The following is a 24748-nucleotide window of genomic DNA, read 5'->3' on the forward strand; positions in this document are numbered from 1 at the left end:
GGCTTTCTCAATGATATTACTGAAAACCGCCACCATAGTGCCACATGACTCAAAAGTTAATTCCCATACATATATACGATCCATATACGAATTTACAAAATTAAAATACACATGATATTCATCAGTGGCGATGCACTAAGCCCCTATAGGGGCCAAGTGCATCCCTATTATTTTAGAAAATTGGTTAAATTTAACTTAATGTGTTAAAGGAAAAAAAATTATAATTTTTGCATATCCATTATTTTTTTAAAAAAAATTAAAATTTTAAACTACCATTCTTAAATTTCTGGTTCGTCATATTTTTGCAATCACGTGGACCCACAAAACTGCTCAGCTTCGCCCATAAATATCAGCCCCCTACACTGCATTTCTTCCCTTTTCTCCACCTTCCTACCTTCCCCCGCATAAATCATAATTTCTAAACCTTTTGCTTTGTTTTTTTTTTACTTCTTTATTATTATTATTACTAAAGCCATGCTGTCCACTATTCCGGCCGATATCTCATCCGGTTCATTGGTCGACTACGATCCATTCCTATATTTCGAAAGCGGCTTCACGCTGCCGTGGGATTGCTCGGAACTTTTTAATACAACCCAATCAATACAGCCAGCGGGATCGGGTTCTGGTTCAGACGAAACAAACCAAAACCGAACCAACTCGAACTCTAGTTTAGATGAACCGAACCAGGCACTTTCTGTCATCGAGGAACGAAAGAGGAGGCGTATGATATCGAACAGGGAATCAGCGAGGAGGTCACGGATGCGTAAACAGAAGCATTTAGAAAACCTAAGGAACCAGGTCAACCGGCTTAGAGTCGAGAATCGAGAACTGAACAACCGGTTGAGGTTGGTTCTGTACCACTGTCACAGTGTAAGGACGGACAATGATCGGCTCCGGTCCGAATACAGTATGCTCCGACAAAAACTTTCGGACATACGTCAAATTTTGCTATTCAAGCAACTGCAGCAATTTTCACCTGCATGAACATGCTATAACGTTAACGCCATATCCGAACAGAACTCATCATTAGTCACTTAATATATATTGAACTTGCAATAATGGCATCATAATTCGAGAAACCCATATTTAGCCATAGCTCTCATCCAGTAAAGTAAGAAGGGTGTGAGAGAATATATATATTAAATGATGGGTGTTGTTGTTGCTATAAACATGATGATGAAGAAGAAAAACTAGTTTTTTCTCTCTCGATGAATTAGAAGAAATGGTTTTGTGTTGTAAAAAGAGGTGGTTATTTTTGTTGTTTTCTTCTTTGTTTTTAGCATTTAATAGTGGTCTATGTTTCAAGCTCCTACTCTCTTTACGTTTTGCTTTATTTATTTTCTGGGCAACATACAATGCAACATATCAAACTATAACTTGCTTTTTGGAAATGTAGATGTGCCAATGATGACTCCATTGAATTTGAAGTGCTATAATGTATTGTCTGAGTTGCACATTAAATCAGTTTCAATATTGATAATGATACGAAATTCATTGAGTGGATGCAGTGATTAAAGGAAGTGTTATCTCTTGAAGTTTTGGGTTCGAGCAGTTCTATTTGTAGGGTGTGTGCGTTATCCATGGTTAAGGAATATTATAAACATATATTACTTTATAATCATCTCAAATTAATTATAAAAAAATTGATAATGATACCATAACTAAAGATTAATGAAGGGCAATAATTGTCATCTGCCACTGTTGGTTTACTTGATTGGGAGAGACCCAAATTATCAGTCAAGCAATGGTGTTATTCTTAAATAGAGTTTTGGGTTCCACTTGATACATTTTCCTTTAGGAAATGATACGAAAGACCCCATTCCTTTATGGATAGAATATCTTATTTCTTTGGTAAATCAAGACTTAAACCAGCTCTCAACATGTTTTTTTTTTGTTCTTTAATTGGTTTCGGATAAAGTACAAATAAAGAAGAATTAACAAAATAATTCTATATAAATAACAATAGTCCAGGCCTGGCCGAGTGATGGGAATAAGTGACGAATACATTTGTAATTTGTTTTCTACTTTAAAATCTAAATTTTCAATTAATGATATATTTTATATATTGATTATATCTATCCTAAAATTTTGTTTGTATTCATCTAAACAAAAACTTTATATGATTAATATATATGTACTCATCTTAATATTTTTTTTTTGGGATATGCTGCTTATTGGAATACGGAGCCAATCCAGAGGTCTGGGTTCGCTTACCTTTGGCTGAATGCCTTATCTCTTCTCTGTTACTATGGTTCGATCGATTTAAAAACAACTCACCTACAACAACTCCCTCAAAATTGTAGGGTGCTCCAAGATGTTCAATGAATCTGTGTTTTCCTGTAAAACTAGTCAAAGGAAAACACATTTGTACTGAAGAACCATTACCTTCCAAACGCTTTTCCAATCAATCTCTCCTCTAGTCATAAGAATTCCGACTTCATTTCTAATTTTACAATTGACTTTCATTTAATCATTTCTTTCTACAAGACCCCATAAACATAAGTATGTTCAATAAACTGCATAACTCATATGTTCTCAGTTTACTTATTAGTCCTTAATTGTAATTTGCAGTGTCACAACACTTCAAATAATAGAAGGGGAAAAAAACAGCTATGAAAATCAGAAGTTCTATTTACGAGGAAAAGAGCTAAAAGTTTTTGAGAACTTTTCTCATTTCCAATTGACATTTAATAATAGCTCTAGTACAAGTATAGATTTTAGTAACCAAACTATATCTAATTAAATAATTCTCTCTTAAACTTTTGCTTTTATATCTGGCAACACTAATCTTTAATGGCCAACTATACCCACACCAAGACATTTATGCAACATTGTCCTGTGGATATTCCCCGCATATTATAATAATAAAATATGTTAAGGTAAATTATATTCTAGGCCATTTAATTATGAATTTGATCATAAACATGTCATTAATAGACAGTCGTAAAATATTTGACGGAGTAACAACATGGCTTAGTATGATAACACTTTTAGTCTTAAAAATTATAAAATTTATTAATTTTGTCACAATTCAAATAGTTCAATAAATCTAATATTTCATATTAAAAAATTTCATCACTTTAGTCTTTGTTATTTTTTTAAATTGATTGTTATTCTACTAGAAATGTTATATTATTTTTATGGTATAATAACAGTTTAACAGTAATCTGTTGCTATTTTATAGCATAGTGTAATTATTCAACAATTGTTTTATCTGTCTGGTTTACTTGCCTTAATGGTATCGCAAAAAAGATTAAATTGAAGAAAATATTAAATATGAAAGATTAGATTTTTGATTTGTTTTAAATTAGACGAAACTAATAGAATGTATAAATTTTGAGAATAAAAGTATTATTATAACATATTAATTTTAATGACAAAATGGTGTGTTTACAATAATATTTTAATTTAGTAATATATTAGTAGTTTTTAGAAGAAAAATGACATGTTTATTATCAAATTCATAATTAAGTAATTTCCGATTTAATTTACTTAATATTTTACTTTTACAACTTTTAAAATTAAACATGCACAGCCACAGTATACAATAATTCCCAATAACTTATTGGTCTCTTCCAAAGGACATTAAAGGAAGTTTAATTAAATCTTTTCGGTCGTTAATTATACACGCTCTTTAAGTTAAGTAATTAAATTAAATTGCAAGTTGAACTTATTTGCCTATCGGTTCTAAACTTCTAATGTTCCAAAACTATATTCTTAATTTGGATGGAAAATTGACATAAATTCAAGGTTTTAATTAGACAGAAAATTTTGTCCAAGTATTTACATGATTCGTAGCGAATTAAGTACTGTTGCTAAAAATAGTCTTATTTATAATAACCAAAATATGCACATAATTATGTTATATTATAATGTAAAAACATAAGTTTACACTCAATAAAAAAGTAATATGCAAAATGCTTGTAAATATTATAATGATTTATTTTTTTACATACAATGCAAATACTAATACCATAATTAATGTAAATATATTCATTTAATTGACTGAAAATATAATAGAATATTAATTTTTTATATGAAAATGGAGAAGCAAGAAGAACAGGGTAATGGGGCCAGGGGTTGTTTCAAATCAAAAGGCTGGTTGGTTGGTTTAACCATCAATGGGATTAGGTACCGACCTCATATAATTATATCTATGTGTAGGGCATGTTGTTTTAAAATGGGTGATGGTATTAGGTATTATTAGATAATAAGTAAACTTATAAACAAAATGAGGCTGCCATTTGATGGATAAATGTATTACAAAGATCTTATGGAAGTTCTTAGGCAAGACCAGATTGTCAGCAAACAGCAGCAAAGCATGTAATAATAATAATAATAATAATAATAATAATAATAATAATAATAATAATAATAATAATAATAATAATATAATAATAATAATAATAATAATAATAATCTGAGATTAATGGTTAAACAAAGAGTCATAATCAAATTATACCTAGCTTTCAACAATACTCTTCTAGTGGTTAAACAAACTCCTGTCTAGCGCCAATTCTACCTTTAGGAAGTGTGGGGAGATTAGATAACTTCACCAAATTATCATCTCTAACATCACAAGAATTGATGTATATAACTTTAGACCATAAGCAAATGATAGAGATGGTATCAGTATGCCAAATACTTGTCCTCATTACTTTATGAGCCCATATTCAACATACATCCAAACATAATATAATAATATAAGAATCAGGTAGTTGAAAGTCCGAGTCTAACAGAATTGATGTAATCTGTAGGGAATGAGCAGCGACGCCGGGCATTGCCAATCCTACAAGCATTGCCAATCCTACAACCCTAAATAGTATTGACAACCATCCTTCCTTGTACTCTGCTCCATATATGTAAGCCGCTGCCAAACATCTTATTAACTCCCAAAACGCTTTCAGATATTCAGGGATCAGTTTGCTTATCTCGAAGTAGTTTTTATTTGGCTCCTCAGCCATCCTCTTTAAACAAAAACAATACATCTATACTATAAAAGTAGACATTTGGCCTGATATACTGTGGTATTTTATGTTAAATTCATTAATTATACAAAATTAGAGCAATGTAAAAGTAAATACCCGTTCAATGTAAAAACTGTTGCAGTAAAGGCAGACCCCAAAATGCTTATATAAAAAGGTTTTATCATCATAAGGCAACCTAGGCTCTAACCCCCTAGACCCAGCCTATGCGTTTTGACTAAGTCTAACAGATTACATTCATGATTCTTAAAGACATTTGTCTAAAAACGTTATTCGATAATTAAAATCATGTTACAAATAATATTTATAAAAGTATAATAATTTATACTATAAAAACCCAACTCATGAATGTAAAAATAAAAAGTAAAAAAATTAATTTAACACATGACATAAATTTTGGATCACCATAAACCAAATATCAGTAGCAAAAGCAATAGTCGTCTGAAATAAATACTTCGAAATAAAGGTCCCATGTTACCAAAATAAAGTCAACTTGAAAGATAAAATCATTACAATCAGATGTACTACAAGAGACGTGTTGATCCTCCAAATGCTTGATTCGGGGTGTCTAACCAACAATATCTGAAAGGGAGAAATACATTTTTGAAAAGTGAGCTAGAGCTCAGTGTGTCCCAACAGTACGATAAAATCATAGTAGGTACAATAAACAAGTAATAGTTCAGTAAATCATCATAAAATCATAATGAAGTTTAGCTTTTAAAACTCGTAGTTTAAACCCTTCTCATGTACACCATTCAAAGTTCCCCAAAATTGCATCCGTAGGGCTTACCTTAAGTACACAACAAAAAGGAAGCCAACCTAAGGATAAGCTTTGGGTCCTGTATCCTTGGGTCCGTAGGGCTTACCCTAAGCATACAGCAAAGGGAGACAACCTAATGGAGCATCTTGGGGCCCGAGAGCCTACCCAAGAGTTACATTAGGTCCATAAAGTTTACCAGCTTAATCAGAGTTGTACCTCTGTACTTCAGTCCAACCCAAAATCAGTATTTCAAAAATACAATTTATGCAGTAAACATAATTTCCATAAATCCATAATCATTGTTATCATATATTAGTGAAAACCAATAATCATATATCAGTCGTAGTACATAAGCCATCACCAATAAATCGGTGCATCATTAAAACAGTAAACCATAGATTTCGATGTACCATATTTCAAAACAGATAAAACAATTAAGTAGTACACAGGGAACACACCTTGATAATAGGGTTAAACTGTAGATCTATTGAGTACTGGCCTCGCCACGCTCTGCTACAGTTTTCGAACCTAATTCATAATAACATTATATTACTAGTGGGTAACATAATTAACTTATGAAATCATAAGATTTACGGGTCATACGAGTGAATACTGGCACATGCGGTCTAACGAATTTAGAGGAGCTGGGTCGAGCTGTCGAGCGATCAGGAGAGTCTCTTGTACCTTCAAATAACAATAACTAAATAGCCTCAAGTCTTAATTTAATCATTCAAAGCTAAAACTCTCAAATACATATGCATTTTCCGGGTTTGACTGAGAATTTGGAGGCTTTCAGCTTCGAATTTGGCAAAATGGACTGCAGAATCTGGATCAGGACGTCGAAAAACATAAAATGTCTTTTCGAAAATTGACTTTTTGGTCAAAGTCAACGGGTTTGACTGACTATTTCGAGGCTTTCGGGTTCGAATTTAAAAAAATTGACTTCGGATTCGGACTCATGACGTCAAAAATATAAAATTTGACTTTTCAAAAATTATAACTTTTTGGTTAAAGTCAACGGTCGGTCAACAGTCAACGGGTCCTGTCAATGGGTCAGGTCAGGTCAGACCGGTTTGAACTAGTCAAATGGGTCAAACCAGTCAAATGGTTCAGACAGGTCAAACTGCCCCAACCCATTTCGAAGCTCCCCCACGCATAGAGGCGGAGCGTGGCGTTGCGTGGGGGCGCGTTCAGCGACCTCTGGTGTCCTAAAAATTCTCGAAAAATTTCTAAAATCATTTTAAGCGATTTTAAGACATTTACCAAGCTCGGTTCAAAATTTTGAACAGTGAGAGCTCGATTTTAACACGTTGGAAACTTTGACTTCCTCATTTCCCTCACGCGCCGGCGACGACGACGCGACGGACACCGGTGGACTCGAAACGACGCAAGGAACACGATGGTGCGGGAGGTGTCAAAAACAGAGCAACGATCGGCGATAAATTGACGATTTTCACGGCGGTGGTGTTAAAAAAATGTCAAAACCTTGAATCGTAATTCACGTTGTTTGACAGTGTTTCTGTAACAACCCGAAAAAATGAAAAAAAATTAATTGTGTAAATTGGTGAAAATTAGGGACTAAATTAAAAAAAATTCAAAACTTGTAGCATAATTTACCCTAGAGTTAAAGGAAATTCAGGGACCAAGCCCTGAATTTACCCTAAAAGTGTCGACAGGTTTTGGGTTATATATGCGTGCAATTGGTTTATGTAAAACAGAAATCAATTGCTCATAATTTGCCTCCCCCAATGCCAACTTCCAAACCCGATTCTAACGCCGTCCAAATTTCGATCGTCGTTTTGAAACCACAACCATGTTCATCATCGAGCGAGGAACAAACCCCTTAAATCAATTGAAGTGAAACGCTACCAAACGCCGTGAATTTCAAGTCAAAATTTCGACTTTTTTTAGCACCATCGCCGAGAAAATCTTAAATTCATCGCCGATCGTTACTCCGTTTTCGACACCTCCCGCACCATCGTGTTCCTTGTGACGTTCCGCGTTCGTCGGTGTCCTCATTGTCTCTGTCGGCGACGACGCATGAGGAGGTGAAGCGGTCAAAGTTTCCGATTTATTGAAATCGAGCTCTCCACCGTTCAAAATTGTGAACTGAGCTTTGTAAGTGCCTCAAAATCGCTCATAATAATTTCTAGGAATTTTTTCGTAATTTTTCCGACGCCAGAAAGTGCCTCACGCGTCGCCACTGCGCGTGGGGAAGTCTCGGCCAGCTTGAAACCGGTTTGACCGGTCTAAATCGGCCCGACCCCACCTTACCTGACCGTTGATCGTTGACTTGGGTAGTTTTGTAAATATTTTTAAAAGAGTGTTAGTTTTGTAAATATTTTTAAAACGGGTGTTATTTTCATAAATATTTTTAAAAGGGTGTTAGTTTCGTAAATATTTTTAAAAGGGTAATAATTGTGTAAAATGGTTGATCGTCTGTTAACCTCCTTTTGACCAGAACTTTGACCGGCATTGACCGTCCATTAAACGGTCGTTGATGTTTTTCGAGTATTTTTATCCTGATATTTTTTGACATCCCGAATCCGTTTTTGGGATCCGTTCCGCCAAATTCGAACCCGAAAGCCTCCAAATCGTCAGTCAAACATGTTGACTTTGACCAAGAATTCAAATTTTTGAAAGGTAATATCTTATGATTTTCGACGTCCAGAATTTGATTCTGAAGTCTGTTTTGCCAAATTCTAACCCAAAATCCCCGAATCGAGCTTGTTAACCCAAAAATGCTTAGTATTTTAGTATTTTTTATTATTTATTGGAGATATGGTTAAGGAATTAATTCAATAAGATATTTTATGAAGGTACTCGTGTTTCACCTGAGCGAGGATCACTTAGGTCTGTTGTTGTCCGTTCGTCAGATCAGCCCGAACCGCGTACTACGAGAGTTACCTGTAGGTTTCCGTAAATTTTTTTTATAAAGATTAAGATTATTTATATTAAGATTCCAATATGGATTTTTCCAATTTGTAGGATCTACCGCTGCAGCAGAGCGTGATCGACATACCTAGTAGTAGGCTTCCCTATCTGATTTCTCAGACTGTTACAGGTGTGTTTCATGACAATATTATTTTACTGTTTAAAAAAATATTATTTGAATTGTTTTAGATTGGTGATAATTCATAATAATGTTATGACAAGATACTTGATTTTTGAATACTGGTTACCTGACATCTGATTACCGTATTTTCTATTTATGATTTTTAAGCATGAAACATTTTCTTGTTTTAATGAATTATCCACCAATTTCACTTGAATATATACTTCTTATTATTGACATTGGGGGAAAATATTGTTGGAGGAAGAATACTTGCAGGCTCCTCGACTTTGTGCTCATGGCCTTACTGGACGTGACAGGGTGGATGGTTCTGGGGAACCTACACATTTTGTTTGTGACGGATAGGGGTATTGTTCATATTTTAAAATAAAACAAACATGTTTGATAAACTGATTTTATTGGAATATTTTATTAGTATGTTTTTATACACTGTTTGGAACACACTGGGTTGTTTAACTCATTCTGTAAATTTTAACTTTTTCAATAACAACAGACTGTAAGCTAGCAAATTTTGCATCAGGGAGATCAACTACTTTTATTTTGTACGAATGTATTTCTCTATATATTTTCCAGTTATATTTGGTGGCATGTATTTTGCTATCATTTTGGATATATTTATATTATCGATATTTTGTTCCATATTACCTCTAATGTTTATAAGTTGTTTTAAATATAAAAAAAATCTCTAAATGGGATATGTGACCACTTAGGTTTGGGTCTAGCGTTCAGACCGAGTCTAGGGGGTTACAGTTTCGCTACGATTGGTTTACGGTATTTTGTTCAGGGTCGACGACGAACACAATGGTTGTTTCGGATCGACGATCAATGGCCGGACGGCGTTGAGATTGAGTTTGAAAGTAGGGTGCGGGAGGAGGAAAATTTAAGCAATTGGTTTCTGATTTCGAAATCATAACCAATTGAGCGTATATAATATAATTTCTGTCGACACTCATTGGAGAAATTCAGGGCTTGGTCCCTGGATTTCCTTCAATTTCTAAAACAGTCTACAAGTTTTGAAAACTTTTAATTACATCCCCAAATTTCACCAATTTGCTTAAATATAATATATTTTTCCGGGTTGTTACATGCACCACATCATTGCAGTAAACCACACTGAAATACTTGGGAACCGGTTCATCCAAATGCGGTTCAATGAACTTCTTGAGCTGTCGGTCCCCAACCCTCGGCTGTCCAAATGTATTCGCTCTCCAACTTTTCTAGTAGCTTCGTCTCTCCATGTATTGCAAGCACTATCGGAAACATAATAGCCAAAGCCTCTCCTACACTATGTCCAGTCTCTACAAATTTTGCATTCTCGTGCTCTATGAGTAAGCTCCTAAGCTTTTCTCTACCCAAATAGTATGCACTCCTATCGGCCATTTCCGACCATGGGGTGCAAGTTTTCCCATTGCTACCGGACTGTTCTGCGACTTCGGAATAGGTATGATTTGTGATCAGATGATTATATAAGGTTGAAATATTTCTCTGTTGCCTAATACTAATGCCTCAAGAAATCCCATATGAATTTTCCCTACATTTGGACAATCGTATCAAGAGTAATCGACATCCGTGCTCCAATGGTCGGCATCGAAAGGTTCAGTGCCCCGAAAGCTGATCAATATTAAAGATGCGTCCTTTGGCTTGTCACGTGTAAGAAAAACTTGAGTTGATTTCTCCTTTTGGTAATCTATGAAATGGTTGGAAACCATGGAAGGAATTAATAGACAGAATTTAAAGAAAAAAGGACATTGAAAACGAAGGGTATATGCATTCTTAAGTGATGCAAGAACCAGATGAATTTATGGTATTTGGGAATTGTCAAAGTCTCGATAGATAACACAAAGTTACATTGAGAATGGAGCTGATCTTACCGTTATAGGAGCCCACAAAGTGCATCTGCAAACATATGATATGTTACAAAGATTATAAAAATAATCCGAACATGTCAGATTCCAGCAAATGAAACGAAATTGAGATAAAAGGGGAAGAGAGGAGTAAAGCTTGCCTTCCAATGGCGAACGACAACGTTTCTAACAACTTGAGCATTTTCATAATCCAGCTTTGAAGCCATCATACACAGGTCCATTGTCTCTCGAACACTGGATTCAAGTTTTGCGATTCCTTCAGTAGATGAACCAGATTTATGCAAATAAAAGTATCAGTTCCTCTCTTTAGTATTACTACTTTTCCTGCACAAATACACCGATATTATATATAATAGATAGATATCGTTATTGTCGTATTCGAAGTTGAGCAAGTTAAATTTACCATGGAGAATGTTTGAGAGTATGCCAAAGAGAGATCCATTTTCGGATATAAGGTTGAGAAAGAAGTCGACCACATGACCAGTGAACTCCATAGGCTTCCGGAACAAATGAAGGAGTTTAAGTGCAACTATAGACACCAATATAACAAACCGATGATCTGTCTCTTCTTCGGCGGTGCCACCACCCACCTCCACCGCACCATGGTTTGAGCCCCACAGCGAGTACTTCAACAGGTTCCAAAATCCACCTGTGTCTGGTTTCACATTTAGGTACCGGAAGCCATCATTAATGTTGCTATCAGCCATTGATGTGTTTCTGCTTCAGATTCTGGGAAACTTTCGATAGTATTACGGATGTTTGTTCTTTTTTTTTTAGTATTGACGGATGCGTTTATTCTTGTATGAAATTCGGCTGTCTTTTATAAACTGCAAGGAGAGTGGTGTAAAGTTTGGAGATTATCTGTGAGTTTAACGGAATTCGGACAAGTTCCAAGTTAAGGTTTACACGGATAAGTTTCATCGGTTTATTATGTATTGATACTTGAATTTAATAAAAAAATTAAATTAGTATCTAAACTTTGTAAAAAAAGATTAAACTAGTATATAAACTTCATTTTATCTCAAATTGATATATAAGCTTAAATTTTTTTAAATTAGTATTTATGTTGAGTTAGCATCTTAACAATAGATCAATTTGTTGATAAGCTATTAACCAATAAAAATAAAAACATAAAAAAGTATAATATGTTACATAATGATTAATTGTTGAAATATAAGATTAATATTAAATATTAATTTAATTTTTCAAATTAAATATCATTTTAAAATTATTTTAAGTTTAAATAACAATTTATACGATAAATTTTTCTATATATGGTTCAGTTCAGTGATATGCTTGTGGTGGTTTGCCCATAACTATGATAACAGTAATAAGAAACTTCTGGTTGTGGAAATGATGTATTGGAAGAAGTTTATACACTTTAAGATCTAAAAATAGTTAAAGTGTATAAATTTCGTCCAATACATCATTTCCACAACCATAAGCTGCTTATTTTTGTTATAATAGTTATGGGCAAACGGCAAATCACCACAAGCATATCACTGAACTGAACCATATATTGAAATATTCGTCGTATAATTTAATATTTAAACTTAAAAAAATTAAATTGATATTTATAAAACTTTTTATCCTAACTTAGCCGTTCTCTCCCTCCCTCTCCTCTTCCTTTTTAGAATTTGTAGATTAATTTAATTTTTTCTTTGTTAATTTTGTTTAGTCGATGTTGACATCAATTTTAATGTTGATTGTCGACCGTAGATTTTTTTCTTTTTTTCATTTTTAGTTTTTTTAATAAGAATAAGTAGGTCTTTGTGAATGTTTTTTTTCTATCTTTGTGACATGTTTTTCATTTTTTTCTAGATGGTTTGGTCATTTTTTATTTTATGTTTTTTCAGGGTTAGATTTGATGATGTCACGACTGATTAAGATGGCGTTCATTTGTACTTCTGTTAATCTTCTCTGCTTTGGACCCTCAGATTGAATTTGTATGCATGATTTTGAGTTCATGGATAGTTTCTCATGACGCTCAGCTCTAATTTGTGATTCTCAATGGTTTTTCAACAACTTAATACTCTTTTATGGTTTGTTTACTGATGCAGTCATATTTATTTGTATATATTTTTTGTTCAAGTTTTTTTTATTGAGTTTTTAACATTTTCTATATATAGTCCTTATATGATCGCAAATAACTAGTTTTAATGTTATAGAAAAATGTCTAAATTATGTATTTAATTTACTATAATAGTTATAAATCTTATTGTAATTTTAGACACTTTTACTTTTCAATAAGATTAGCGACTTCTTTTAAGAAAATATATATATATCCAAAAATAGCAAGTTCAAATAAAATACTAACGAAGTTTGCTGAAACTAATACCGCTTTTAAATTTTTAGCATTTTATTTCTATTTTGAGAATAAGACCAAGTCACGTATTGAAGACCTGAGCGGACGTGGCCCAACCTTTTGGGAAAATGTATTAAGTCTCTTTAATTTTTTCTAATATTTTATTTCATTTTTATAATTTTTTAAAATCTTTTAAAAATTAGATTACTTTTTTTTAAATATCATTAATATATGTTTATATAATTTTAGAAAATATTTGTATATTTTAAATAGTGATAGACATGGGTAAAATAAAATAAAATACAATCCACTTAACACTTTCCTATAATATAAACAAATTTTCAGTCAAAATAGAACTATGCAACCCAGCTAAGGTAGGGTAGAGCATATAATAAATGTTGGAATCTTTCAGGGTTCAATCCTGTTAATTTAAATTCTTTCAGATATTTTAGGGATCCACCAGTCCCATCTTCCAACAATTGGGTCCCCAAGTTTTGAATGATGAAAATTCAGGGTGACAGGCAGGCGAGAGGATAACAGTGGTTTGGTATGCCGGGCTGACAGGCCACAAATGTAGCTCCTGCTAGGAGTCGAGGAAACTACAACTTGATCCTCTTTTTTGATCTCTCAATAATGTTCCCAATCTACCAACTGGAAAGAATGACAAGGGGTCCGCCACATAATGGCGCAACAGAGTCATTCTTCAGAATTTCTTTTAATATGATGTAAGTTTCAGCACCATCATTCATTACTCCTTGCCACTTTTCCCTGTTAATAATGGGGTCCAGACTCTCAATCAATCCCCCTATTATTATTGCTCTTCAACAGATAAAAAATAACATAAGGGCCACATGACACAATTCATCAGATCATAAATCACTTCTTCAACTCATACACCGACAAGTCCAAGTTCCTACTTTGTAAAATTGAACAATAAGTTAAAGATAACAGACGATGAAAAATAATGTAGAGAAACTTAAGTTCTGACAAAGCTTTCTTTTGATGAACCTGCACCAGGCTCAGTTTGAGGCTTAGATTTTAGTTTCTTATTGTGGAAGGAACTGAGGCAGCGCTTACGAGAGTGGACCTGAACGCATTATCACCAACGCTGGCACCATCGTGAAGTTTCTTGTTCTCAGCTATTGGACTGCTACGTGAGCTGCTATTTGAAAGTGAACAAAAAGGTGCCTTCTGCAACACAGCTGGTGAAGATCCCAACTGCTTGACGGTATCTACGTTGTTTGCGGTGTAGTTTAAGACCTCTCCTAAAGGACCTCCCATTGAACTTCCCCAGGACATAGGTACCCGGTTAGCTTGCTTTTTGCTCTGGTCAGTCATGTCAATGCTCATTTCCAGGCCCATTTGGATCGGATCAAATTCCCGAGATAACCTCAGTGATGAAAGGTCAAGTTTCTCTTTCGCTGGTGAGGATGAGGACAATGAGAACTCTGATTTTGCCATAGGAATAGACATCGAGAGTTGGGTCCGATCTGATTTTAACTCACCTGGCCAAGTAATGCTAGAATGATTAAACTCATCCTTGAGCCAGCCATCAATGAATTGGTGAGGTGGAGTGTGGTTTTGTGTTTCTTGACCGGTGAAGTCTAGGAGAAGACCAAACTCTTTAGAATCCATGTAGGAGCTTTTATGCGACGGATTAATGAGAGAATCAGAGGCAACATGTCCAAAATCTGATGGAAATGCTTCTGCAAAGGGAACACCTTGTTTTGTAATGGTAAATGCGGACTCCTTCAGGTTGGTGGTGGAAAACACCGGCAACCTCCGTCGATCTTGTATTCTGCCACAAGTATCCTCTTTATTAGTAGAAACATTTGAAATGGAACCACAAGGAACATAATGAAAGACTCAAAAAGTATCCGTATAAAGAGAAAACAAAAAAGCAAAATATGTTAAATACGAGCCTCTACGTGAATTTGATTTAGACTATAATATAGGCAATAGGCCAAAGTACACAGCAAGGAGAATCCTAAGTCCCAACTACACGGTGTGGCCACTGTCACCAAAGTAAAGATTAAATAATGGGGTCTCGTTAAAGTATATATATATATAAGTGTATATATATACAAACAGTTAAAGCATAATCATTTCTAATATTGATAAAGAAATAATAAGAATGTAAGCAAGTAAAGCAACCTCATAAGCATAAGTATAGTTTTACCTGTTGACAAGGGTGTCTGGAGAAGGATCGGCAGCACCCGATTGCAAGTTCTTAAACTGGTGCTGCCATGCAATAGCGAGGCTGTTGGCTGCACCACCTCTGGTTTTAACCGATTCTGACACGGAGGAAGACATGGGCACCTCCTTTGAATTAGTGGTCCCAGTGGCGGCATGACCAATCTGGCCTTCCACAGGCTTTCTTGAACGATGGCGGCCCCTGTTTATGTGCCTTTCACAATATTTTTGGTCAGCAACAGCATCCCGGGAGCAACGCCATTTCTTTCCATCCGTTCGGCGACACCTCCCTGGCTCAGGGTCAGTGTTGCCAGTGTACCGTAGATGGAAAGAACCCCATCCCACTACATAAAATTTTTAAAACAGGAAAATGAGAAGGCCACTCAATGATCAATAATAAAGACAAAGCAAGCAAAAAGGGAAAAAAAGAAGAAAAAAAAGAGAAAGATTTTACATCAAACCCAGTTTACTGTTAGCTGATTTTTTTTTCATGTCTGATACCAGGCTTTGGAAAAAACTTTTTATCAAATATAAACAGATCACCGCACAAAACTGTAATACGAGTTCCAGTATTTATGCACTAAACAATAACATTAGCAGACACCTTCAAAGAATGAAATGAAACCCAAATATGAAACTAAAAACACACTAATGACAAACAAGGGATCTAAGTCGAATACATGATATGGGAGACAGATTATTATCATTCCAGAATTTCATTTTAAGGAAAGATAAGAATTTTACATGAATTACAAGGAAAGGATCCAGCAGATGAGCTGGTGAAGCCATAAGGGTAGAGGGATTTCTTCAAAGGAATGAGAAAATTTGAAGGGACAGGCACATTAGACGTGATGTACTTGTATATCAGTGCCTGGTATTTGAGCTCATTCCACTGAGATAGAGTAAAAGGTCCTTCAACCCCAGTAAAATTCCCATGCATGCCTTCATTCAGGCTTCCGGAACCATAACCTGAAACACGACATTGGATGGTTAACTTGCCTGAAACATTTACTTGATGAAGAATCCATATAAAAAAAAACTTCAATTTTCAACCAAATTCCTATGAAAGCGTCACTATTACATAGAAACGAGTCCACTTAACAATTTAAGTAACCCTATTTTCTGCAAAATGAAAATGGAGCAAAATCTCTCGTACTTGATGAAGCCACATTTTGAACTTAAGATTAAGATCATTGATCACATCATTTTCATAACTTAAATCTTTCCCTTTCCTCTTTCTCCCCAATTATTTTCATTCTATTTTCTGTATTTTTATTTTTATTTTTTTGCACGAGGATAATGGCAAGATGATGATTAATATATTACTATCTACCTGGTTAAATTTCAACTCTACAAAATCTAACTCCATCCTACAAAAAGTTTATAAACAAAACCATATCACCACATATCAATTTCTTTTCTTCGTAAAAAAACAAAAGCTTTTAAAAACAGAAGGAATAAATAAAAGGCATTACCTGCATTTCTAGTATACATTGAGGGTGTATGTTGATAATAAGAAAAGTTGCTGTTTTGTGTACTTGTCTCTAAAAAGCTATCATCTTTGCCGATAGAAGGAACTTCAGATTTGAGTAAAGAGAAGTTAACCATATGGTCTTGTTGGCAAGCTTCAGTTATGACCAAAGAATTAGATCTCAACAAAGGAGAGCCTTGGTGCAACAATGACATTGTCTTAGGGGTTGACAAATCATCAGTTCTGGGTAACTTACAATTTTTCCAGTGATCTTCTTCAGCTGAGTCCGAAGATCTTTCTTGCTTGGTAAACCCAGATCCGACAATCATAGGCTTGGACTCAATTGAGAGGAAAGTTCGAGTTTGAAGAGATGGAGCTCCATTATCAGGACCCACAATACCCTCCAAACCCAGAACCCCAAAATCCATATTGAAGATAGAACCAATCCAAAACAGCCTCTAAAAAGCATGAGTTGATGATGACATGGAAGAGTTGAAAGTTACAGCCTTGAATAACAAGTGTTTGAAGACAGAGAAAGAGAGGCGCATCTTTAAAAAAAAAAAGACAAAGGGGAGTGTTATGTTTCACTGTTCAGATCGGGTTTTTGTGATGGGAAAACAAAAATATAAATGGATGAGTGTGAGAAAAAAGGATAATGGAGAGGAGGGAGCAGACATGGGTATAGTATAATAGTATCACTACCAACAATGCAACATCTCAGATATGTTACCACTTATTTATCCATGTTTTTCTTTCTAACCCAAAAAGAGAGCACCCGTTGCTTTCAATGAAAGCTCAAAGTTACTAAACTCTCCTTTGTTATAAAGAGTTTTCAGATTTTACTATTTCTTTAAGGGTAAACTACGAGTTTAGTACTTCAACTATTATTTTTGTTCTTTTTTGGTCATATAACTATTATTTTTTTAAAAAAATCATATATAATGTTATGTTTTGATTTTATTTTGTCACCTACTGTTAAAAGAGTAATAGAATTGCCGAATGATATTTTTTTAAAAATTTTAATGATGACGTTGCATTATCTTATGGTGATACGTCAACATCATCGTAAATTTTTTAACGATGGATGACTAAAATGAAACCAAAACATTATGTTAGAGATGAATTTTGAAATAAAAGATAATTGAGTGACCAAAATAGAACAAAAGTGATAGTTAAAGTACTAAACATATAGTTTACCCTTTCTTTAAGAAAGAAATTAGGTTTATTATGATTTTATTATCCCTATTATATTTAAAATTTATATAATTTAGTGCTTAATTTTATAATATCAAACAATCTAATTATCCTTTAAAATTTTACATTTATCAAACAATCCAATTATATTAAATTATTATTTTTAAACAAAATGTTAAATAAATTTATAATTTTAATTAAAAACTTAATTCTTTCGTATTTAATTTTTCAACAAATAACACCTTAGTCTTTAACAATTATAAGGGCTCATTGGCATAATTAACTGTAATTTTCCTCTTGTTTTCCTTTAATTTATTTATTCATGGTTGAAAAAAGATGAAAATATTTTTTGTAAGATTTTTAATTTATAACTATTTTTTAAAAAATAATTCTAATTCAATACATTTAAATTAAAAAATAAACTCAAATAGTGATTGTATAATTATTTTATGAAACAGATATCATGATTTGGATGACATACATTAATGAAATATATAATAACTTTCTTATTTAATATGTATTTTATTATATTAAAAAAGTAAAGGATTTTATATATATATTACGAACCAATTAAGTGGTCTTAATTGTTAAAAAAATGTTATTCTCCCTAAAGATTTTAAGTTCAAACAGTTGCTTCTGTGGATATATGTGCGTTGTCAACAACAAATAAAGATTCTAAATAGATATTAATTCATAATCACTCTAGACTATTTAAAATTTTTATTATATGCGTGTATATATTACAATTAACCCTTTAATGAGTGATTGATTGATATTAATTAATTTGCATATAAGTTACCAATCATTGCTAATTTAATTTCAACATAAATCATTTTCTAGGATACTAGGTCATGTATCTGAAAATGAATATGGGTTAGAGTAATTAACCAGTTCGGGGTTGCCATAATAGTCAAGTTTCAATGCAAAAAGACAAGCTTTCTAATTATTTTATGTTTAAAATTGAATAAGCTTTTTAACTTACTATTATTTAATAAAATGATTTAAGTTAAATTAATAATAAATTTATATAAGTATAGATAAAAATATTATTTCAGTGTATTGTTAAATTTTAAGATAAGATTTTTTAAGTTTGGCATTTTTATTGTATATATATGGTTTATGTTGATTATATTCTAGAAGCTGTGTAGGTTATACTGTTTCGCCAGCTTATTAAGCTTGCCGTGTCAATCAAGAGTTGGTTATGGTTCTTATCTTAGTATAAAGTTTGAGGCTGATTGTATGGGAAAGTATGTTCACTGAATAAAGTATTCTTCTCAAATATCTTCTTAAACCAACCATTTATCATTTAAAAAGAGTGATATCTTATTTAACAACCAAATTAGCATTTTTTTTAATTGATCATATTAATAATTACTGTCTCTTATTCTTTTTTTATGATGCATTTTAGCCCTTAAAGTTTCATTTTAAGTTAAAAATGCTCCTATTTTGGAGGATTAATCATGTGTTAACTAATAATTTCATCTGTAGAGGGAGTTTTTTGTACTCGTGAAACTTTAGGGGCTAAAATATTCCCCAAAAAAAAGAATAGAAACTAAAATGATCATTTTTAAAAAATATTGGGGGCTATTTTTGGCATTACGCCTATTAACAAATTAAAATAAGGAAAGCACAAGTGAAACGAAGCCTTAAAGAATCACCACCTCACTGAGTCAATTTCGGGGGGGGGGGGGAAGCGATGTAACATTGCATGAAAGGGAAAGGTTTGATATGAAGTAGAAGGTGAAAAACATAAATATATAATTCAGTGCATAAGTGATGGTACACTATCATCAGTTGGTTGTTTTTAAATTTTAACGAATAAATGGATGACACCCAGAATTTAATTGCCATGAACTGATGGAGCTATAAATATTCCAGCACTGCTTCTGTTTATGATCAATGAAAACAGGTTTCAAATGTTTAATGCATGACCCAGCTGCATATGATGAAGAAAGTATTTTAGGATTTGCATCTCCTAATTATATATGCTTCATAAGGCAATTATTTAAGTTGATGAAAGATTCAACTTTTTTTAACATTATACCTTAAAATTATTTGATTTCGTAACTGAACCCACAAGGTTTAGCTAATAATTTAATTGGATCAGCATCACGATTATTTACAATCATATAGATTTTTAAAATTTAGGGCGCTACATCAGGAGCATGTGTTCATTGCCAGAGGGCGGAGGGCAAGGACGGCTTGAGAAGTGAGACTCGTGACCCACTTGGTGGGCTCGACCATGATTTGTCGGAGGCTCAAGGGTCTGATGAGTTCTGAGTTTGTTGCTAAATGCTATAGTCTATCGGTTCAAAAAGGGGATGGCATCGACGGTTCGAAAGCCTGTGAGGATTCGTGTTAGGCAAACGATGACGCTTAAGGAAACAAAATCAAATACGGGAGGAGTGAAATTTGAGAAAAACAAATGGACGAAGAATGGTTGAGTGTTGTTGAAAAGTGAAGCAATAGAATCGATATAAGGGTACCACAGCGACACAAATCGATTGGTCTCGAGGGAATGTATAACACCCTAATTCAATTCATCCCAAATACAAAGGATTTAAGTATCATACGGAACCACCCAAGTGACTAACCATCTTTTAAAATATTTTCTCAAAAGTCCATTTAGTATAGTGACATAATCAAAATCTAAAATAAATAACATGATTTAAGTTTACAAAATAGAATTACGACTGATTACAAGTAAAGTTTATGATATACATGCCCACTAAAATAACTCGAGACATACTATGATCAATCGCGTCTAGAACTCAAATCTAGCGACGGTGCTCCTCAAGCCTCTTCTAAGTACATGAGAATGAAAACATATTTCGAACGTTGAGCCATAAGTTGAGTGTCACACAAATAACTCTACTATACGACATGCATTCATAATATAAGCATGCCTATATGTATAGTTCGAGAAGCAATACAGTCGATGTCAAGCATGTCCACGATCACGACATACATTCAAGGATGAAGCTTGGGTTACGAAACTCAAATGCCCATTCTTAGGATACAATAACATAATTCGAGATGAGGCTCGAGTCATGAAGCTCAAACGCTTATCAACAACACACAAGTTGGCATTATGGTGTAGTCTTGGGTCATATGCGCATCACAGGACTTACACCCTTCTAGCCTACAACATAGGTACTTTGGATGAGACCTAGGTCACACTCGCATCACGAACGTACATTCAGTGGCCTCGCATGGCCAGTGAGTGAGACCTGGATCACTCTCACATTAGGAACGTACACCCAACATTAGAGCATCATCATACTAGTATACTTTTAGTGTCTCAGCACGACTTTTAGGATATCCAGATAACCCATCATACACATCCATCAAACATAATAGATGATCTTCATACACAAGTAACTCAAGTGTCCTCGTTGTTTTATGAGTGTCAAGCAAAGTCATAAGTCTTATGAAATCTTACCACATAAGATTCTTATGATTATCACACATCAATGTTATCATCATAATATTATTATTGAGTCTTCGTTATCATGATCTCGTTGTATAGCTAAACGTTTCATCTCACATTATTAACCATCGTTTTTTAGTAATTTGTATTATTATTCGAGAATTATTAATCTTGTTGTTATTAATCAATCACAACATTTTTAGGCTCCTCACTCAAGTCTCACATTATTATTTAATTAATTTATAGGCCAAATACTTACCAGCTTAGGTTATTTCATTAACTTAGGCCCATAAGGTCAATTTAGTAATTTTAGCCCTATAAGGATATTTTAGTAATTTTCCACACTCAAGTTAAATGCTTCATCTCAGTCGTTATTAAACTCCTTAATCTCAAATTTATTTGACATCTCGAATTCCACTAAACAATCATCATTTACTCCAAATCCTAGATTTTGGCCCTAAAATTTCATATTTATTCAATTTAGTCATCAAAATTTCCAATATTCTTAATTTAAACCTAAAACTTCTTATTCTTTCCCCTAAAATTCCTCAATCTTCAAATTAAATCCATATTCTTAAATTTAACAAATTAAATTTGATCAAACTTAAAAATAATCAACCTCAAGGTGAGGGTATGACAATGAAAGAGAAAAAAGACAAAGTCATAAAGATCATCGCCGATAAATATGGAGGGAAAGTTATATGATAGAAAAAAGTTAGTTTTTTTTTCTTTTTTTAGATAAAAAAATCGATATTTCTAATTGTTGTGTAGTAAACGTAGCTTTTACCACAAGCAATTGATTAAATTTGAGACTGTCGTAAGATTCTAATATGGTCTAGAGATATAAGGTTCAATATAAAAGTCAAATTTGAGCAAAGTCATTATCCTTTAGAAACAAAGTACACTAAACGATCCATATGGTAACTTTGGATCACACGGTATTCTACATGTCCATTAATGCTTAATCTTTTATGCCATCTTAGGCCTGGATTTTATGTTAAAACATAAGATCACGCACCACTCGAAAAATAATATCACCAGACAAGCATCTTACAACACAATGAAAAGGAAAAGGGAATATTTTTTTTCAAAAGGATTAATTATAAAATCACACCTGAAATATGGTTCTATTAATTTTTATCTTAAATTATTTTTGATTAATTTTTCTCCTAATATTTTCACTTTCACCCCTCTCATTTTTATCCATATTGATGATATGACAATCAAAGAGAACGCCATATGATATATTCTAGTAGTGTCACATGATAAAAAAAATGAAAAATTATAAATATATTTAAAAATAATATGAATTTTAAAAATATATATTTGAGAAACTTTGAATTTTTATATATTTTTTCCTTTATTCTTTTTACTTTTTTCAATTGAAAACCCAAAAAAAATAAAAATAAAAATATTTAAAAATATCAAATATTTTTAAAATAATATGATTTTTAATTTTTTAATTTTAAACATTTTTTTTAAATTCTTATAACTTTTGAATATTTTATTTTTACCACACGATATTCTATGATAGTATCACATGACCTTATATAAGTGTACCATATATCATCAGTTAAGGTGTGGGATGAAAAATAGAAATAATGATAACAATTCTTAACAAAAAAATATTTTAGGTATTTAAAATTAACCCATGGCATACTTCGAGGGTTATTTGTATATTAAGGCTTTTGAAAATTAAGGCTTACCCTAGAGAAAGTCTATAAAAAAATCCAAAAGCCCATTGATAAAACGAGATGGTTCTCCTACAGAACGAACATTTTAGGCTACCCATAAAGAATCCTGACCAAACCAGTTATAAAAAAAATTCAACAGTTTCCTTTGGACTTGCACATTGAAACAACAATTCTTTTCACTTTCCCAAGTCTAACCATTGGAGTCTTATCAATTAGATAAATTTTTGTAAATTGTTCGAAGTGATTATAAAAAAGTATATATTCAGATTTTTTTAACATATTGATAATGCACACACTTCACAAATATAATTGCTTGAACTCATGTCTTCTAAGGAAAATAACATTTATTTTTACCACTGAATTCACTAAATAAGTTTAGATAAACTTAATTTAGAAGACAAATATGATGAACAATCTCGATTATTAACATCTTTGTATTTTGACTTTAAAGGCGGCTTAAAAGTCTTAAGTGGAATTGTTGGCAGAAAAATAACAGAAAAGAAGAAGGCTATACTATTTTCTGACTGAGATTGATTTGCAAATCGCTAAGTAAACAAACCCAAAAGAAATGTACGGTGGGCAGCATTATTCCACCATAAGTCCAAGTCAAAGAGGTTGTTTGATATTTAATACTTGCCAATGAACCCTCAATGTGGCTTATCCCACCAATGTTATGTTCAAAAAGTTGGTATATCATTGTCTTCCACAATTGGTATACTTTTAAAATTTTACTCAAAAAAGTATCCAAGGATTGTATCAGAATTGAGGTTTTCTTCTTTAGATAAGAAGATTAGATTCATAATAGACTTGTCTTAGGATTGGACTATCTGAAAAATAATTGCTATGTTTAAAATATATTAGTTAGATCAACTTGTTATTAGGTTATAAGAGCCTAAGAAATGCAACTTTGACTTGTTCTTCTTTAATCGGAAACAAACTATGATAAATAAAAGCACATAGACTGATTGCTTACCCTTAAAGAACAAGTAAATTGATGTTTTGTAGGTTTCCTTTTTATTTTATAGTGCGCATGTAAAAGAAATTGCCTAGGAAATAACCTAATATAATTTAATACACATGGCAAGATTCTTAGGGATTAGGTATTAGGGTTTTAGAGCATTGCCTATAAATAAGCAACATGGTTAGCCATTGGGTTGCATCTTGGATATTTTTCTTTGAATAAAATTACTCAATATGGAGTTTTATTTTCTTTTAATATTCAAATCTTGTTTTTATTTTCTTTGAAGATTAGATAGTATCTTGACTTTAGGATGTGATGTTTGCAACTTTCTCGCAATTTAAGTTGTTAAAGTAGCGGTGAATCTGAAAATATTTTTTAGAATGAGCATATATATTAATAATATAAAATTTTTATATGAAAAAGGGTACACATAGAATTTCAAGATGGAGACAACTAATAAAACAGACAATTAGTTAAAGAAAATTTGATTTTTAAGATGCACTATTACCTACCCTAAACACTATATGAATCTGCCACTGTGCTAAAGCTCTTTTACTTTAGAAGGTAGGTTAAAGTCTTTTGATAATCTTTATTGGCTCTTCTTGAAGGTTGGTTAGAGTTCTTTGATTGTCTTTGTTTATTCTTCCTGAACCAAAGGGAACAACAATCCATCCATTCCTTCTTTCATAATATCTGTATCTCTTCTTGAATTTCTTTTCTTCCAAGTTTCTTTTGATTTTTTATATTCCTTAGTTTATTTTTTAACTTGCACAGCTTTTTTTTTTCTTTTTTGTTCTAAAAGAGAGAATACTTAACT

At 32.8% G+C, this 24748-nt stretch overlaps 3 protein-coding genes and 1 pseudogene across 3 annotated transcripts; 1 reads left to right on the forward strand and 3 right to left on the reverse strand.

The window, feature by feature from the left end:
* Nucleotides 1-401: 401 nt before the first annotated feature.
* On the forward strand, nt 402-1077 carry LOC120141687 (bZIP transcription factor 11-like). Its single transcript, XM_039156484.1, has one exon. It carries the CDS (start codon nt 475-477, stop codon nt 982-984), a length of 510 nt encoding a protein of 169 aa, XP_039012415.1. The 5' UTR covers nt 402-474; the 3' UTR covers nt 985-1077.
* An 8703-nt stretch (nt 1078-9780) lies between these two features.
* Nucleotides 9781-10778, reverse strand: LOC120141813 (annotated as a pseudogene).
* Nucleotides 10779-10781: 3 nt separating this feature from the next.
* LOC120141731 (triacylglycerol lipase OBL1-like) lies at nt 10782-11432 on the reverse strand. The gene is made up of 2 exons (XM_039156528.1): nt 11087-11432; nt 10782-11007 (listed from the first exon to the last, which is right to left on the reverse strand). The coding sequence occupies exons 1-2, from the start codon at nt 11388-11390 to the stop codon at nt 10889-10891; spliced, it is 423 nt and encodes a 140-aa protein (XP_039012459.1). The 5' UTR covers nt 11391-11432; the 3' UTR covers nt 10782-10888.
* A 2594-nt stretch (nt 11433-14026) lies between these two features.
* On the reverse strand, nt 14027-17269 carry LOC120141814 (growth-regulating factor 1-like). The gene is made up of 4 exons (XM_039156594.1): nt 16657-17269; nt 15926-16150; nt 15168-15525; nt 14027-14786 (listed from the first exon to the last, which is right to left on the reverse strand). Exons 1-4 carry the CDS (start codon nt 17078-17080, stop codon nt 14027-14029), a joined length of 1767 nt encoding a protein of 588 aa, XP_039012525.1. The 5' UTR covers nt 17081-17269.
* Between the last annotated feature and the right edge of the window lie 7479 nt (nt 17270-24748).

This window comes from Hibiscus syriacus, unplaced genomic scaffold (assembly GCF_006381635.1).
Source record: "Hibiscus syriacus cultivar Baekdansim isolate YM2019G1 unplaced genomic scaffold, ASM638163v2 tig00110813_pilon, whole genome shotgun sequence".
In the NCBI taxonomy this organism is placed as follows: Eukaryota; Viridiplantae; Streptophyta; class Magnoliopsida; order Malvales; family Malvaceae; genus Hibiscus; species Hibiscus syriacus.